General features: G+C 34.0%; 1 protein-coding gene across 5 annotated transcripts in view; it reads right to left on the reverse strand.

Annotated features, from left to right (window-relative positions):
- Positions 1-20075, reverse strand: part of kto (mediator complex subunit kohtalo) — a 73991-nt gene that overhangs the window by 26077 nt on the left and 27839 nt on the right. For 2 of the 5 annotated variants that reach the window (XM_076513985.1, XM_076513988.1), the window contains exons 16-21: positions 19784-19892; positions 15034-15623; positions 14274-14437; positions 11968-12079; positions 3088-3218; positions 298-408 (exon numbers count right to left, since the gene is read on the reverse strand). In XM_076513985.1, coding sequence (XP_076370100.1) covers positions 298-408; positions 3088-3218; positions 11968-12079; positions 14274-14437; positions 15034-15623; positions 19784-19892 — 1217 coding nt within the window. Of the gene's footprint in view, positions 1-297; positions 409-3087; positions 3219-11967; positions 12080-14273; positions 14438-15033; positions 15639-19783; positions 19893-20075 lie in introns of all 5 variants that reach the window. The other 3 variants (XM_076513986.1, XM_076513984.1, XM_076513987.1) reach the window with 2 other exon arrangements.

Consider the following 20075-nt stretch of genomic DNA (forward strand, 5'->3'; position numbering starts at 1 on the left):
CTGCACTTTAAACCTAGAATTTCAGTTAGTTTAAAAAATTACAAAATGCAACAGATATCCTAAAATCAAAATTTCATGACTTGTGAAAGTAATTTTACACATAAGAAATAACAAAACCTAAAGTTACTCTTATTATCCTATGTAGTGTAAGCAGTTTAATAAATAAGTATACCTGCTAGCCATCACAAACTTACTACAACAAAGCTTGTAGGCAATACATAACAAATAGCCTGACCTCAAATCTAGCCCTCTTGAATAGATAAATAAAAACTAAATAAATGTAGCTTAATTTCATACCTATCAGCATCCCTGGCTATAGATATAGCATGGACAGCGTTACAGACAAAACTATAACGATTAGGTGGATTGTCGTTCAGTTGTTTTACTTGAAGGGGATCCACTTTCATTCTAATAACACATGTAGTGATAAGAAACTTTAAACTTCACCTGCTGAGATGATTTTAATTTTAAACAAATCTGATAAAAATAAATATTATAAATAAACATATTTATATACCTTGTTATTAAACAATACAAGTTATATAAATCAGGTATCTGATGATTGATTATGTTCCCTAAAATTAAAGTTGACTGGTCAATTAGCATAGTAAATATATGGCTGTCTGACACAGCCTTTTCACATTTGTCATTATGAAAGAACAAGAGTTCATAGTGCTTCAAACTGTTCATGAATCAGGAATTTTATTCTATTAAAGAGTATTGGATGAACAGAAAACACAACACGTGGAGATTTTTCATTCTACAAATGCAATGCTTTAGTTTCACTCTGCAACCAGAAAACAGATATATATATATATATATATGGTTATTTTGAAAACATCTAGAACCAACTCCTACTTTATTTGCATGCATATAGTAGTGGAAATGTGATATAGACTGGAAAATGTATCAGCAAATATAAACTATGTGCACCAAAACAGTACCACTAATGTTACACTTTACAGTGATACATTCCACTGCCCTATGTACTGACAAGTGCTGATAAAATTGGCCATGACATCAGCTTTATGTAAAATAATATCAGCCTTCACCACCAAAGTGGTTGATGAATTCCTTGAAAAACAATAGAATTACCAAACAGAATAATCTATATATGTGCGAAGTTCTTGTAAACACATCATATCTCATCATATGACTCTAGTCACTAAATATTCCCTTTAAACAGCTTTTTGTTTTATGAATGGTTGAGGATACCACAAGAAATCACATTATGTCTGATATTAAAAGCATGCAACACTGGTGTAAGTCTACTTTCACTTTTTTGCTGACCATATTTAATTAAAAGATGGTAGATACTATTATCAAATGTTAATTTTAAGTATAGTTTTAATGACAAATCAAATCTAGTTTAATTGATGGATCATTTGATACCTAATTTATTTAAAAATTAACTTATTTTATAACAATGATTTTATTGTTTCATAGCTAAAAATATTATGAATTTCAAATACCAAATATCTTTCAAATTTGAGTAACAAGAGTAATTTATCATAGTCAGTACTCAGTTTTACTTTCCTTAAAATAACAGTAAATTTTGCACGTAACACTTGTTTTAAAGATGACTCAAAATAAGAAAAAGCCTCTCACTGAGACAGTACAGCTATTTGTAACTACTCTTTTATTAAGTAAAAAATGTGAAGCCGAGAAAAATCTCGGAGATTAAAGATGCAAGACACAAGTACTTGTTTTGAAGACTAAAAAAACTGTAGCTACCTATTTACCATGTTCTTATACCTGGCAACTTATAACACAGTCAATTTATGAAATACGTAAGAAAACATTTGATTATCTGAACTCTGACATCACTTCATAAATTATGGTTATATACTAAAGGGGTTGCTAGCACCAATCAAAGCACAGGTTATCCTTTTTCCCCACTGAGTCCTGTCACAGAATATCTGTCAGTAAACAGTCCATGAAGCATAGCACCATTAATAACTTAAACGAACAACCACAAGGAAGTAAATTGTCAGCAGAAGTAATCTACTGCTATTTTTTATGTATTATTTCATTAATTACAAATTAATCTGTATATATGTATTAAAGGTTTCTTTTCTTTTTCACTAGGGGTAAACTTGAAAAGAGAATCTATGATGCAGATGCCTAATCCACTCTTAAATTGGCTGTACTGTCTGCTGCAGACTGCAGTTTCATCTAGTCAAAGATCAACAATCAGACGCAATGTCATAAGAGTATTCACGTACCTAAATTTACTTAGGTTACTATACGGTGAGGTAAAATAGACTCAAAACCCATAGATAAATTTATTTTTACATAACTATAATTTCAGAAAACAGTTTTTTCACCAACATTCTGTATAAATAAGAAGACTGTGCTTTTGATATAGAAGATAACATATGCTAATTGCTCTAGGACACCATGACATCCAGGCAAACAAATAAGCCAAGTCCAGATTAACAACTTAATATATAACTTCACAAACTCAGCAAATTGTATTTTAAAAATATTCATATTTTTAACTGTTGTTACTGAGAAAAAAAATTATCTTTTAAATCAGCAAAAGATATCTTAACATAACAATTTTTTTAGGATACCAGAGTTAAGCATTCTGTTTAATTGTAACCAAGACAAATACTGTTGCTCCAGTTTGATACCATCAAAAAATTGTTTTAAAAGCTAACAAACATCTCCATGACAATATATTACAGGGCAAAAAAACATAACAGTATAACAAATTCAACCTAAATATGCACAATCTACAAAAAAATTAATCTAAGTTCACTAATATATTCTCAAAATGAATCAATCTTAATGAGAATACTAATTAAAATAGCAAATATAATATTAACTGGGTCCCAAGTAAAAAACAAAGGTTTAAACCTGTTTTAACCCTCTTTTCAAATGGATAACATTTTAACTACCTCGACTAATGTTTAGGTTAATACACTTAGAATGAAACTTAACAGCTTTTAGTTTATTTTAGGATCAGTTTTATTAAAAATCACAATATATTAGTAAAAGAAAAAAAAGAAATTATTTAGATAGGAATATTTTAATGAAATATTTAAAAAAAAAATTTTAAATGTATTATGTGCTTCAACAAACCTTGGATTGTTAATATACTCTATCATATAAGTAGTGTTCCACAAAAGATTGAGAGCTGATGGTTTATGAGAGCTATACAGAGACTGTTTAACTTTGGGATACATGTTGCTGAACAGGTCTGGTACTTTAGACTACAGAAAAAAGAAAGTCATATTTTTACATCTCTAATTTAAAAGCACTGCATAAAATCTGCAAATCAACTACTATCAGAAACTTTTGTGGTTTCATTTTCTTCATTACATAAATCATGTTGTAGGTTGCAATGACAAACCAATATAGTTTATGAATTTTGTAGTAACAAAGTAACAAAAAGCTAATTAAAAACAAATAAATGATATGAATAAGATATTGTATGAGGTATTAAATATACTTTATAAGAACAAGGTTTAAAGTTTCCTCTATTGTCAATCACACTAAATCTGATGCCCAATATTATGAACTACTGATTAGGACTGTACAACTATCAATTTCATTTCTTCCTACTTTGTGGGCATGCTACTATGGTCTTGACCTATGGCTTAACACCTCTTGTTGTAGCCATACCTCACAACACTTTAGCCCTGAATTGCAGGAAGATTATCTTACATAATTGATGTCAATAAATGTTCTTCCTTTCTGTGTTCTACTTAGTCTAAGCAACCCAATTAAGTGAAACCTGTGGCAAAGATAAAGTCCTGAAAAACTTTTTTTTTACATTTCCTTTACGTAAATATTGGAATGTCACTTCCACCTCTTGATCTGTAGCAAGTGGCTCTTTTGTAATCACAAACATTCAAGTATAACCAGGTTTACTGTTTGTTGCAATAAACTTACAGTTTTCAACAGTCTTCCCCTAATATATTTGAGAATTAGCTGCTGCAAATGTGGCTTATGGTTCTTTATAAAGATAAAACTAGAAGGTAAACTTGTGCTGTGTATAATGTATGAACTAATTATTTGAGTAATAAAACACTGTCTAGTGGGAAAAAATTAATATACATGAAAGTAAATTCTCCATCACCTGCATATGATGAGCATACTGTGATATACGAGTCAAGGCCCAAATACACTTTTCACACATGCAGCACAACTGAATTAATATTACCTACATGAGAAGAGTATATGTTTTAAACAGTTAAATCATTTTAATAATATCAGTGTTGTATTGTTTAATTGGCCATGAATGAAACATATACCTACTAAACAGAATATGGAGTTGTTCTTAAAGTTAAAGTAAACAAGTGTAAAACATAGAATGACACCAAACAAAACATATCTCTGTAATTTACACTGTTTGTATAAACATCTTGTGTTTAGATAATTGCATGTTCTACCAACTGATTGATTGATTTAGTGTTTTATGGCACAAAGCAGCTAGGCTATCTGTGCCAAACGTCTGGTAAAGAGGTAAAAATAAATTAAGTGTAATGAAATACAGAAAAGGAAATGAAGTTGAAACAAAACATTATTGACACCTAGTCTACAATGTTAAGACAGAAAGCAGAGTAAGAGAAGTTGTAAAGGACTTTCTCTAACAAAATGGTAATGATCATAACCTGCCAGGAAGACTAACAGGTAAGTACAAGAACCACCGTCAGTCACCTGAAGTTGGCCATTCCAGTCCTGGTGTCGAGTTATTTAATGTTCTGGACATTTTCGAATTTCAAATTGAACTAGAGAGATTGAGACTCTGAAAAGGGAACAATAATTAAAAAGGTGTGATGAATAAATATCCAACACTTAAATGAGATTAAAAAGATTAATGGCCATTAAAAAACTAAAAACTTTATCAAGGTGGACAGTGTCATTATCATCAATAACACTGTCCAATGTTACAGACAAACCCTGGGATAAAACATGTTTAAAATAGTGCCATCGTTGAGAATCGTAACGATGGCAAAAAAGTAAAATGTGGCTTACAGTAATTTGAGTGTTACACAAACTACACACTGGTGAATCAGTTCCAGATAAAAGTATACAATGAGTTAAAAAACTGTGACCAATGCGTAGTCTAGCCAGAACAACTTCTTCCTTCCGAACCTTACAGAAGCTAGACGGCCAAAGCCCAATATAGGGTTTTATTTGAAAAAGCTTGTTGTTGCATTGCTCACTCCAAGTGGACTGCCAGCTGGCACGAAGCCGAGCCTTGAATACAGGACTATAGTCCATGTACGGAATAGGCACAGTGGTGACAGTGCCTTAGCAGATAGATTTAGCTGCCGTGTCTGCAAACTCATTCCCACGAATACCAACGTGGCCTGGTATCCAGAAAACCGGATAGAAGTAGATGTAAATGAGAATTGGGATAGTCGGTTTTCAAAATCAGAGAGAACAGGGTGTGAGCCAATGTGAAGTGATTCCAAGGCCAGTAGAGAACTAAGTGAGTCAGTATAAATAGTGCAGTCGAAGTACTGCTCAGCTTCAATATGATCCAGGGCAAGAGATATGACGTACAGTTCAGCAGTGAACACAGAAGCTGTAGAGGGGATTCTGCACACAACCACCGAACCACAACAAACCATAACAGAGCCCACAGAATTACCTGATTTGGAACCATCTGTATAAATTGGAATGGAATGATTGTTTGAAAGATGTTCAGTAAATAAAAGATGGTACTTCCAATCTGGAGTATCTGCTTTTCTCAGATCACTTAAAGAAAGGTCACATTTGGGGGCTGTAATAAGCCATGGGGGGATGGGCACAACAGTGGATTCTGCAATGTTATCCAAGGACAGACCCAATTCATCCAATTGTGCCTGGATGTGAAGGCCAAAAGGAGCAATGGCAGATCGTCTGTTCTGAAAAAGTAAGGCCCACTGAGGAAGGAAAACACATCCCCAGGTGGGATGCTGTGGTAGGGAATGAAGTTTCGAAGAATATAGTAAAGACAGTTGCAAACGGCAAAGGTGCAGAGAAGGTTCATGAGATTCTATGTATAAGCTTTGAACTGGGGAGGTGCAGAGTCGAAGTCCTTGATGATGAATGGGGTTCAGCATCTTTAAGGCCGAGAGTCTGGCAGAGCTATAGACCATTGATCCATAGTCGAGTTTTGATCAAATAAGAGCACAATATATCTTTAACATAGAACATCGATCCACTCTCCAACTGGTGGTAGAGAGGACATGGAGGATGTTCAGTGCTCTTGTGCATTTGACCCAAAGCTGCTTTAAGTGTGGTATAAAGGTCAGCTTACGGTCAAAGATAAGACCCAAGAACTTGGTCTCAGGGACCACAGGCAGCGAAACTTCAATACGGAGTTCAGGATCAGGGTGAATACCCTGTTGGCGGCAAAAGTGCATGCAAACAGTTTTAGAGAGAGAAAAATTAAAGCCGTTTGCCGTAGTCCACTTCAGTACACTATTGAGGGCAGTTTGTAGTTGCCGCTCAATATATCTCATGTTCGACGACTGACACGAGATGTGAAAGTCATTGATATAGAGCCCGTTTGCAACAGTGAGAGGGAGATGTTCAGTGATGGCATTAATCTTTATACTGAAAAGTGTGACACTCAAAATACAGTCCTGAGGGACCCCAAGCTCCTGTAGAAAAGAATAGGAAAGTGTCAAACCCACACAAACTTGGAATATCCTGTCCATTAAAAAATTTTTAATAAACATGGGTAAATGGCCACGTAACCCATATATATGGAGGTCTCGCAAAATGCCATACCTCCCCATGTTGTGTTATAAGTCTTCTCAATGTCAAAGAATATTGATACAAGAGGAGGTTTTTGATTCGAGGAACCAAACAAGATGAGCATTAACCATCCTCTCTAACGTCTCAGAGAGACAGCTTGTCAAAGCAATTTAACAGTAGTTTGAAGGAATCTTGGGATCTTTCCTAGGCTTATAGAAAGGTCAGATAATAGCCTGGCACCAAGCATTAGGAAAAACATTCTCCTGCCAGATTCAGTAAAAAACAATTAGAAAAATATCAAGAGAAGCAGGAGAGAGATAGCGCAGCATGTCACAGTGCACATCATCAGGTCCAACAGATGTACTGCCAGACCGATGAAGGGCCATTTCCAGTTCTACCAGTGTAAAGGGATGATTATAGTCAAAGAGACAGTCAGTTCGAAAGGAAAGAGGTAAACGCTCTGCTCGAGTCTTGATGGCCAAGAAGGTGAAGGAACAAGCAGAAGTGCTAGATACCCGGCAAAAGCTTTCACCTAGAGTATCAGCGATGCTCCAGATATCAGCTGCCTCTTCGCCATCAGAGAGTAAGATTGAGAGGGGGACAGAATTGTAGTGCCCACTGACCTTTCAAATCCTGCCCCATATGACCTTGGAACAGGTAGTAGAAGATATGTTAGTTGTGAACTTATCCAAGATTCCTTCTGGCTTTGACGTCTTACCCACCCAGCATGTGCACAGGCCCGTTGGAAAGCGATGCGGTTCGAAAGTGTGAGATATCTATGGAAAGTATCTCAGGCTCGTTTTTGAGTCTTCCGTGCCAAGTGGCATGCAGGATTCCACCACAGACGAGGATATTGTGGAAAACGTGTCGAGGTTTTAGGAATGCACTGAGCAGCTGCTTGTATAATACAGTCAGTTACTGCTGCCACACAGTCATCTATTTAATGGCTGATCCACGAATGGCAGGATCAAGTTCTGTGAGAGCAGTGAAAGTGGACCAGTCTGCCTGATTCAGCTTCTATCGGTGCACACAGGTAAGGTGGCATCGACCACAGCCAGTCTCTCTCAAAAGTACAGGAAAATGATCACTGCCTAGTGGATTGTTGTCAACCCTCCATGAAAAATGGGAAAATAATGAAGGGGAGCAAACCGAGAGATCAATAGCGGTAAAGGACTGACTAGGTGCGTGAAAATAAGTGGAAGAACCAGTATTGAAAAGAGAAAGATTGTAATCAGAGAGCATACGCTCTACAGAGCGACCCCTCCTATCAATAACAGCACTCCCCAGAGGGATGATGAAAGTATCCCAGGATTAGAAAGGGAGACGGCAACTATTCAATGACAGCATCAAGGTCTGATTGATCATATGTCTCTCCAGGGGACAGATAGAGAGAACAAACAGTGATGGTTTGGCCCAAGGAAACACGGATGGCTACGGCCTCCAAGGGTGTGTTGAGTGACAAAGGCAGGGTGGGCACATGCAGATCAACCAATAGTGCCACCCCTCCATGTACTCATCTATCACACAGTCTGTCATTTCTGTACAATGAAAACTGCCAAATGGTGACTGTATCAGCAGGTTTTAGAAATGTTTCTTGTAAGGAAAGACAAACAGGATGGTAGGAAGCAATCAGTGTTTTGATATCATCCAGATTAGAAAGTAAACCTCGACAGTTCCAATGTATCAAGGTGGCCATTTTTAATGACAGGTAGGCGAAGAGGCTGGAGAACCCTTCTGTTTAAGATGTCTTTTTTCTTTACTGTCCTTATTCGGAGAAGATCTATCGACTTCCATGGATCCTGCCCTGGGTCGATTGGGCAGGTCTTTGTTGTTGGAAGGTGATTCCAGTGACTAAGGATCCAAACGAATGATTGTTTTGCATCTTGAGGTGGGAGAAAAAGATGTATCAGAAGAAATGCCTGTATTTGAAACCGAAGGATGTGGATCTTGAGGTTTGTTGGAATGTATGGGAGGAACAGAGATGGGTGTAGAAGTCGATTCATCAACCTTTTTAACCATGGAGGTCAAAAGGCTTTTCATTTGTTTTGAAAACGATTCTCTTGGAGGCACAGAGAGATCTGTCTACACTCCCACTGTAGTTGTGGAATGAAGTGCAGCAGCACATGTCCAAGATGAAGTGGTGGACAGCAATTTCCGAGCCTCAGGATAAGTAATGTTATGAGTCGTTTTCAAATGCTGCACTTCTTTTTCCTCCAACCATTTTGGGCAAGAATGAAAGTTGGAAGGGTGGGAACCATTGCATTTGACACAATGTGGGTCTATGTCACACTCAACAGCATCGTGGTCCTTGCCACCACAACAAGCACATGTCAGGGAACCATGACATAACGTCTTTGAGTGGCCGAACCTCTGGCATTGGAAACATCGGAGAGGGTTTAGAATGTACGGCCGTACACTGCAAATTAGATAACCTGCCTTGATGGTGGCAGGCACATGTGATGTAAATGTCAAAACGGGAATATCTGTCGGCAGTGTAACTCCATCTTTGCAAGTGGAGATGCGCCTCACTGCAGAAACTCTTCGAGTGGAGAAACAAGCGAGAATCTCTAACTCAGGGATGTTCTTCAAATCCCTCTCAACAATAACTCTTCATGATGAATTCAAGGTAGCATGAGGAGTAACCTCAATAGGTACATCCCTAATTGCCGTTGAATTCAAGAGGAGTTCACTGTGTTGGGATGTGAATGTTTCAACCAATATGTCTCCAGATCGAAGCTTCTTTACTGATTTTGGAGAGCCAACAAGTCCCTCTAGTCCCTTCTGAATAAAAAAGGGGGATATTTGCCCTAAAGGATTTTCTGAAAGATAATGTAATACAAGAAAATGAGGTACAGGTATTACAGATGTTGAAGATTGCTGCTCAGAGTCTTCAAGACATGGTCGTTTACCTATTGACTGTTTATTCACTATTTTATTTAAATTTTTTGTTGGAGGATCCATATGAAAAAAGAAAACTTTCAGTACCCACTGACCCCACCTACCATGGAGCCCTACAAGGGGACACACTACAATGTCATGCTAGAACATTGGAGCAACACCAGGGTTTCGTGAACACTATACCTAAACATCAGCATCAGACACAATGTCCACAACACCCGCTGAGAACTTCCAACACTGGTACTTGGTTGACTCTAGCTGATTAACCCAAGGGGAGCCACCCAAACGCTGCCCGTCTTCAAGAATTCAAGGCCAAAGTGGTGTGTTAGGGTTAAACCCTTAAACCACCAGGATCCTCTCCTCCTCTTCATGGGTCACCACGCACAGCAAACACGTGGGTAGATGTTTAGATACCAGAAGAGGTAAACTGAAAGAACTGAACCTTCCCTAAGAGGTCCCCTCACCACATAGAGGAATCCACACCGAGGGGATGCTCTACCAAAATGTCGAGATTTTTTTCTTGACTACACTCCTGATAAAGCAATCTTATAAGTTAAAGAAGTTTTAAAAATTATTACGTTAGGAAGTGTAAAAATCAACTGTCTTTATATGCTCCTATTTCACTTATTTTTGCTTATTCCTTTCTGGTATCAATTCTCCTAGTGGTATCGATTGTCCCTTAAAGTATCAATTCTCCTAGTGGTATTAATTGTCCCTTAAAGTGTCAATGAAGTGTGAAGTCTACCACCATCAATAATAGAAATGGTGTAATATTTTTTACCTTAGCAGATAAACTTGTTCTTAACATATAAAGAATATCCAAACATAAGACGTAATTATCCATTTTAAAGGCACTTGTAGTGAGATAGATGGTAACATACTAGTTATAATATATGGAATACTTGAGTTTATGGCATTAATAAATGTAAAAACCACTATTGACACGTGTTTTTTGTAAATATATTGTGTATGTGTCTAAGCTGTGTTTGCACATCACTTGAAACCTGTAATTTCCTTTCTTTTGGGCAAGTTGTTAGTTGTAAAGCTCTAAAATGAATGAAATTATGGCAGACTCTACTAGGGCTAACTGTCATAAATAATACAGCATATAAACTCATGGTTCCTGTAGAAAGTGTATTTAAATTTCAGCCTGTCAATTTTTAGGCACCTGTTGGAATTTGTATTGAGACATAATGGTATTGCATTATTTATACAACAAAGAAAGAATTATCTTAATATATTTTCTTATGTACTTATATTATAGAAATAACTGTCTTCAAAGTTATTATTAATAAATGTTGTTCACTTTTGCATTCACATAAATGTATCCATGTCCAATTAGCCAATAATAATACTGGGAGTCTATGTGACCTAACACATATACACACATGCATAGACATTCTAGCTGAAAAAGATTGTTTTTTAATTACACAGATAGTTTTGAATTGTCTAGTACAGTGTTAACTGTACTAGGTACAACGTGTTGGTATTTGTTCTATCTATATGTGTGGGGAATGGAAAGTTCTGTGAAAGCAAGAACCAAACTTCAGTCATGACAGACTTATGTCTAGCAGACTGACCTTTATATAGTTTTACATCCTCGTATGTATGGGAACATACCTTTGGCAGCATTGCCATATTGAACGATTAAATATATAGATGCTATCTACTGCCTGTGGTAACACACTACTATATTAACATTATAAAATATGATTAACCCTTTTTATTATTATTATTATTAATGTTTACTTTTCTTCTAGAACTTAATTTTAATCACCAAATTTTAATTTAAAATAAAAACATTTTGTAAGTTGAAAGTACATGAAGTTAGAAAATGCAACAACTGCACATTTTTAGGTACATAACATAATACTTTAAAATACTTTCAAGTCACAATAGCATTTTTGTTATACATTTAGTATTAACATTTAGAAACACAAAGTGGTGTCTCTAGTGTAATTTAAAGTTTATTTTGTATAGCTTTAATGCAGATAAAAACAAACTTTTGTTTTTTTTAAAACTTTGGATATTATTTATTATTAGGAGAACTTGTAAGTTATTTAAAATAAACAAGAAGGAAAGATTTTAGTCATAACAAACGTAAGGTATCTTTTTCTAATTCCATTGTTAACTTAAGAAATTTCTACTTTGTTGTTTGTGATCTTACAGTAAGATTATAAAACCTCTAAATGACACAAATACAATTTACACACTATATTCTTGGAGAATCCAGGAAAAATCTAGAATTTTTAAAAATATATCAACTTATTCCACAGCTTCAAAAAATAATATGGTTTCATCTTCATATCAAGATCCTTTTGGAAAAGCTTTGATATAAATTACTCCAGCAAAAATTAAGTAATTTACCTTTAAATAGCTGCTACAAGAGGTATACATGTCATAGAGATAACACAAAATGCATCGTTCTGCTGAGGTACAGTCTGTTGGGCTATTTAGTTGCTTTATGATTTTGCATAATCTATAAAAAGAAATTCAACTGAAAATGATTAGCTAATATTGGAAATTAATTAACAAACAAAACAAGTAAACACATTTTTAAGGAAATCTGTCCTACCATAAAAATAGATTACAATAAAAACAAATTACTCAGCATTGAGCTCACATGTAGCAAGCTCTCATACAGCACAAATAAAGCCTTCTTAGCAATAACAAATGGCAGATAGTTGACAAGCTACATGTGTATTCTTGTATGAATGAAGCTTATCAGAAAGTTGCTAACAATACATTAAAAACTGTCTGAAACACACAAAGTTGCAAACATGCTCGTACACTTGAAAACGAAACAGCACTGTCACTCTCTTATACTAAATAATTCCTATGTTATGCTAGTTGTTGCTGATTGAAGAATTTATGTTGCTTGCGTGTGCTACTAAAGTTATGTTTTAACAAACTGCATGTGTTATGGTTGATGACATAATCAACCAAGATAAAACTTGGATATATGAAAATAAACTTTTGTTGTCAATCTTATGGCCAACATCATTTATTTATATAATGAAAAGTTGTCTGTCTGGTATAGCAAGTTGTTGTGAGGAAATGGTTGAACCAGTTTGGATGAGATTTCATACAAGAACTAAGATGGGCCATTAAATATTGAGCTTAAATGGATAAACAGACAGGAAGATGAATGGTTCAATATTAGCAGCAATTTCAGCTTTAACAACTTAAGACATTTCAACTGAGAGAAATGTCTGTTGCAAAATACACTAAGCCTACTCCAATTGATCTTAATTTTTAATGCCATATGTATCAAAGGTTGTTTCTCATTGGATAAAAAGTATGTGCTACAGCTCTAAATAGCTTAAAGAGGCAGCCCATGTATTCACATTATTACTTCTTAGGCTCAGCATTATTGTGTACCTTTGTGGTAATTAATTAATTTAACTCTAAAATCTGAATATCAACTTTTATCATCAACTTATTACTTCATTAGATTAGTGTTACTACATTATAATTAATAAATGATAGCAGCTACCAGTAGTAAATTATGAGCTTTAAAACTGACTATCAATTTTGGTTAAAACATTTAAGAATATGATTGACTGGTCACTAATATATTGCTACTTGTTAGTACCATTAAAATGTAGAATAAAACAGCTTAAAGTTGATAAAATCTCTTCTTTTTATTAAAAATGTACAACATTTTATCACATGTGACATCTTCACAAACACAGTACTCAACATCAAACAATAACTTAAGTAGGATAAAACATTATCTCACACACACAAGGTTTTAAAATTTATTTAAAAATATATAAATTAACACCACAGGAAAGATAAATCTTTGAATTAAACTTGTTGTCCAAGAAAAAGAATGCTAGAAAAATCTAGTTGTCCCCTTCCTGTCGTGAAAAATAGTAAACACAACCACATCAACACCATTGATAGCTCAGCTTCATTGAGAATGGCATATACATCTTCAAATAATCTAATGCATGTTTTACTTGAGCATTTTATGGCTTCTAACAAGTCGTAATTAGGATATTATAGTGCAACATGTAGAATATTCAGACATAAGCTCATAAAAATTTATAGTAAAATTTACTCTGATGCTGTCATTAACTAAAATTATGTTTAACATTCATGTAACATAATATTTTTAAAAGTGGTAATCAAACACTGCTGTACTTCAACTGTAAATGAAAGCAATATAATAAAGATTCAATCATTTAGATACATTTGTTACCATGAGTGTGTGCCACTTACGGTTTGTGGTTAAAAGTGTATGCACATTTGTAGATAGAATTCTCATTTGAGGTTGAGAAGCACAAATTACATATACTAGACTTTTGCATTTCAGAGTTAAAACTACAGTTTTTAAACTCAATGTCTCAGAAATAACTAGATAATTAAGTATTCAAGTTAAAAAGCATATTTAAAAGAAAAAAACCTGTAACAAAATCTAAAGAAAACAACACATTAGCTACAATATCCTTGTTAAAAAGTTGAATTTTTTTTGTGACTTCAAAGAATTAAGAATTACTTTATAGCACACTTTATGCAAAAACTGCACATTAAAACTATTTCATTTGATAAACTTTTGTCTGTTGTGTGCACATAATATTTTAGTTCTTTCCAGTACTGTATAAAAATGTACTTCATACAAGTTAAATTCAAAGATATAAATAAAAAAATTACAATTTATTTTTTACCCTTCAAAAGCAGAAATGGTCTGTTCTTGTGATACAAGTAACCAACAGTGATAACGATATAAAATTCCAACAATGTATAAACTCATGGAAGTAGCATATGTTCCCGCTAATAAAGAGCCCTTTTGAACCAGTTGGGTTTCCACATCAGCTAGCTCTTTCAATAACTAAAAGCAAATAATAAACTGGTCAATATATTTTCATATTCCATTTATTCCTTTCTTATTTTTATTGCAATTGCAACTAATGGAATAAATTTATCTGAATAAGTGTAAGGATTAGGAAACAAATCAAAGACCAATAAATAAACTATATATCAAATTTTTATTTCTGTTTGTCTTTATTTAAAAAAGTAATAATTTTATAATAACTTTTAAGAGTACTTTCCTTAGCTATTTTGAAAAAAGAAGATACAGCATTTATAAATTAATATCCCACACTTACAGATACAATAATTTAAATCACATATTACAATTTCATTACATTTTCAATTATAGAATGAATTGTTGAAAAAAATTGAGATCACAAACCTATTCATGCTCTACAATTTATATCACACAAACTGTAGAAATTATAGTTGATATTTTCATATCTTTTACACTATAAAAACTGGAAAAAGCTTACTTCAAAATAAATTCATTCTAACTCTATTTTACAATTCAAATAATTAATCATTCAAATATATAATCCAAAGTATAGCTGAACAATTTTTAACACTTTTCAAAAATCACAACTTGTTCAAATTTCAGAATAAAAGGCTCACCTGCAGACAGAATTCAATAAGCCCATGGATACTAAGAGCAATCTCCATCAGGTCAAAAAGGAAAGACACATACTCTACAAGAGGAAGATAGTTTGAGTTACCATTAGCAAATCCATTTAACATCTCAACCACTGAAGATGCACAGGACTGTGTCACTACATGTTGATCAAAATATGAGAGTGACTGGAAACGAGCAGTTACAGCCTCAAAATTGAATCCTTCTTTGGTATGTTTCTTAACCTTGCCTCCATCTGCCATGTCCATGCAAGATTTCTTGCTAAAAAGCTTCATTATCTCTTTCGACACTTTCTTCAATGCATGGCGAGCTTCATCACGGGCCTTCCCCACCCCATATAAGAGAATGTGTCTTTGATTACAGTCATGGGATGACGATTCATCTTGTGGTAGAGGAAAGTGGGTCGTGTAAAGCAAGTGACGGAAGTTCTCTGGTCGTGATGGCATGGAAGTGGTACCATTCCCAGCAGCACTGTCGCTACTGACACCAGGAGCTGACGCAGTTGGAGGGTGCCCAAGAGGGGTAGAAGCAGTAAGTGGAGTAGCATCATCTCCCCTGTCTGACCCCACTGAATCTGGAAGTAGAAGATCTAGTAGTCCCAGGGACATAAGTTTAGTAGAACAGTCAGAGGAAGCACAGAAGTTAAAACCTATCCCCAAGACATGCCAGTCAAAATTTAAAAACACTTACAGGGGTAAGGGGAAGTCTCATGCAAAAGGATGCATCAGGTGTCATGCACAAGTACAGACAGAGAACTTAACATTATATTATTGAGATAAAAATATTAAAAAAACAATTACTGTTTTTCACAAGTGAAAATGTACTAAAAGGGCTAACATGCTGTACTATGGTAAAACTATGTTTATTTTATATAATGTGTTAACCCCCTTAAAAGTCTTGCAATGTGGCCATTTACCATATTTTTTTAAAGATGCTTTACATAATTATTGCAGCATTTTATCTTTATAGATGAAAACAAAAACACAATTTCAATTTTCCTCAGCTTCTTTAGAAAATTAGAACTCTTAACAAAATCCATTAATATGAAGTTATTCTATCAGGCAAAATTCACACAGTATTTAGCAATATTCTTTTTTAAGCTTATAAACACTGGATAACTTACATGGACAAACACTGTAACTTATTTTACAGTACTATGTTCACACTTGATGTAGAAATGTACTGTACTGTGCCAAGTGTAATGACAGCTACCACACACACACATAAACTCCTTGAAATTAAACAACTTGTACCCAACCTGGAGATGAAATAACGGCTACAAAGTAGTAACCCTGCTGAATTAAACAACTTGTATTCTGCCAGGAGATGTAACAACTCTGCTAAATTAAACATCTTGTATTCTACTAGATGTGATAAAAGCTACAATGTAGCAGCTCTGATAAATTAACTGCCTTGTATCCTACCAGAAGATAAACAGCAGCTACAAATTAGCAACTCCACTAAATTAAACATCTTGTATTCTACTGGAAGATTTGATAACAGCTACAAAGTATCAATCCTGCTAAATTAAACAATGTGTATCCTACCAGGATGTGTAGTAAGATCTACTAAGCAGCAGACTAGAAAGCTGTAGGAATGTTTAGAGAACAACCAGGATATATTGTAACTAGAAAACTTAACTCCTGAAAATCAACAAGAACAGTGGCCTTACAGAAAGGATCTACAATTGGTTCTGATACCAAGCCATCAGTACTGGCTGTACCACAACTGGTTGATAGTATATCATATGTTGAGAATAATATCTTCTATCATATGTCCTATCTTTGGATTTTTGACAGAATGCCTCCTCTGGTATTTCAGCTTTACTTTTCAGAGAATTATAAATGTTTGACATGACAGTTTTGAGTTCACACTTCAGTCAATAAGCAAATCTCACCAAGAGAATCAGTAATAACAGAAAATATGGGAAACTGGTGACTCCCTTGTTCTGACTGCACATTACATAACTGCCCTGTATAATTAACCCTTAACAATGCAGGCAGGTCAAACTGATCATGTTATAATTATTTAGTGAGTTACTTCAAAATTCAAATAAACTACTACAAAATGGAACAAAATATTCTGTATAGTTTCATCATCAATATTCTAAAGATACATTTTTAGATCCTTCAATCTTATGGCCACTTGTCACTTCTGAAATGTTCTAATTTACAATTTGCTAAGAAATTTTTCTGAGGCCGACTCCCAATAAACTTATAACTAATAAAAAACACAAGATTTCAACTGAGTCACTGCAACAATCATAATACCACGTGTGTTTACATATAATTTATAATTTGGTTTTATGTGAAAAGACATTTTCCCACAAGAACACACTGAGAAGAATAGATGAATTTTTAACTATTCAAGTCACATGATTAGAATGCTCAAGTACTGGAACCAGTAGCCTGGTACCACCGGTACTATTGCAAACCCTGCTACAGAAACTGTTCTAACTTTCAGAAAACAAACTTATATACTACTGCAAGATGTGAAGAGAGATACCCTACAGGAGCACTTATTGCCTCAATTTACTATATACCAGAAAACATTACACTTATGGAACAGCAGACTGGGCCAACAAAAAGGGTTAGCACCTTCTAAAGTAACAGAACATTATATAACATCAACCCCTACATCAGAAAATTATTATGGCAAAACTTAAAATTATACATAGAAAATACTGAAAGTACGAGACTATAACATTTGACAGAAATAAATGTACTAAACCTTAAAATAAAGAATATTTCTAAAATTAATAAAACCTTTAATTGAAAATACCACATGTACAAACATTTTTTTTCTTCTAAAAACTAGATGCCCTGTTTTACCTGTGTCTTCATCCTTGGGTGGAACTGTTCTGAAGTTTGTTCATATATACACATACAGTTACTTATTCCTAGCCAAGGAGTCTTAGTATTTACGAACATTTATTATTATTCACCACGTAACTTACATATGAAACATACAGACTTTAATTTGACAAAATAAAAAAACTTTATTCTGCAGAACTTTATACAGGTGTTTGATAATTCAACCTGCACTGCAATGCTTGAAATATGAGAATCACAACAGTGCTATCCTGTCAGTTAGAAATGCCAAAATATAATGAAACAGACTAACAATTTTAATCCTAACTCATCATATGGTATTTGGTATAATTAATTTTCACTGCCATGCAAATCTTAGCACCTCTATTAGTATTTAGTAACATTAACCACCAATCTGAGAATATAAATAGTTATCTTAATAGTTATCTTAAGTTAATAAGCTTAATATGACACTTTTTACAATCTGCTAAATAAATGGCCTAAATTGCAAATTAAACTGTCATCTTTGTTAAATGTTTCCACACTGTAATGATTTTAGTCTCCAATCAAGATATAGTCTTTGCATGATGAATCAATCCCACTTATTCCAACTTGTATTTTTTTTCTCTTTTTTTAACAATGACTAAATATTGCTTTAACATATTATTTCCTCCCCCTATAAAAATATTAGATTTGGTTAAATACTATTTTTTCAATAAACCAACTGTTATGCCAAGCTGTTTTCCCAGACGAGGTGGTTTTTCATAAAACTAGTTTGTTCTTTTAATTTCAAGAGCAAAATATGGTTTAAACTATGACTTTTAAAACCATAAGAGGATAACCAATAACCATTATGCAGTAAAGACTCACACAAAAAAAAAAAGTTCCCGAGTTGTTTTTTTCATTTTACGAGAAAAATACGGTGGAAGCAGTGATTTAAAAATAATAATAATATTACTGTAATACTTCACATAAAAAAACAGTTCTTTATTTTTTTAATTTTATTTTAAAAGAAAAATATGGTCTAAACAGTCTGTTTCTGATAGTTTCACACAATTACACAAGGGCCACCTGCATCCTAATATTGAATTACAGGACTACAAGGAAGGCGGATAGTCAACAGCATTCCCTACAGAGTTTGTAATACTCTCATTGACTAACAGGACTTGATCATCATTCTTATAACAGGACACAAACTATTGACCCTCAGATTCACAGTACAGCAATCTAATTTCTGGGCCAGTCCAAGCCCACCAAAGTGTTGATATTAAAATATATTAAAAGTTATTACACTGCAGCAAGACTTTACATAAAGACGTTTTTTTTTCATTTTAAAAGGGAAATACATTTAAATAGTAACTAAGAACTATAAAAAAATATTGTATTGCCACAAGGCTTATATTTTTATACTTTTCAATGATAAAATCTGTTAACACTTAAACATTTTATAACTCCAACTGATGACCAAATCTCTTTGTACAATAAATCCATGCAGGAAAATTTTCTACTTCAATAACATATTAATGCTTCTCAGATTTTCAAAATGTTATTCATGATTTTGTTAAAACCTGGCAAAAAAATTGTAAAAGTATGCAAAAGATTACATAGTCATCAACAAGTGTTACATAAAGAAATTACACACCTGTTTCTAATAGACTTATTGGTCAAACAAGAAGAAAAATTATTTAAAAAAACAAAAAACAACTGTTGTCTGAATATCATTAAAATCTTTCAGGTTCAGTGACAAATATAAGCCTGAGGATAAAATTATATCTCTCAAAACAAGCAATTATGTGTAAACTTATATCTGCAGTTGTGTTCAATGAACAATATCTTGTGGTGGACAAACAATCTGACATAGAACAGGTACACTGAGTCAAATAATTATCAAATCAACATTCACTACAGAAACAAATGTAGTTACCTGGCTGATCACTCATGTTCTGCTGTCCTTCTTTGATGTTCTGAAGAATCTGATCAAGATCTGCATCAATGTGAGCATCATCAAGGTCAGTAGGGGCATCCCATGACCCCTATCAACAACACATGTTAATGTAAACAATTCACACAATAAAACATCTTGAGTAGTTCCAGGTTATTTTAGATGTTTCCAATTTGCAACATTTATTTATGTTCAAGAATACACTCATGGTTAGTACAAGAAAATACAAACTGCACAGGCTCATAACTGACTAAGTGAAGCTGGTAGTTACACA

This window comes from Tachypleus tridentatus, chromosome 7, assembly GCF_004210375.1.
Source record: "Tachypleus tridentatus isolate NWPU-2018 chromosome 7, ASM421037v1, whole genome shotgun sequence".
NCBI classification, from domain to species: Eukaryota; Metazoa; Arthropoda; class Merostomata; order Xiphosura; family Limulidae; genus Tachypleus; species Tachypleus tridentatus.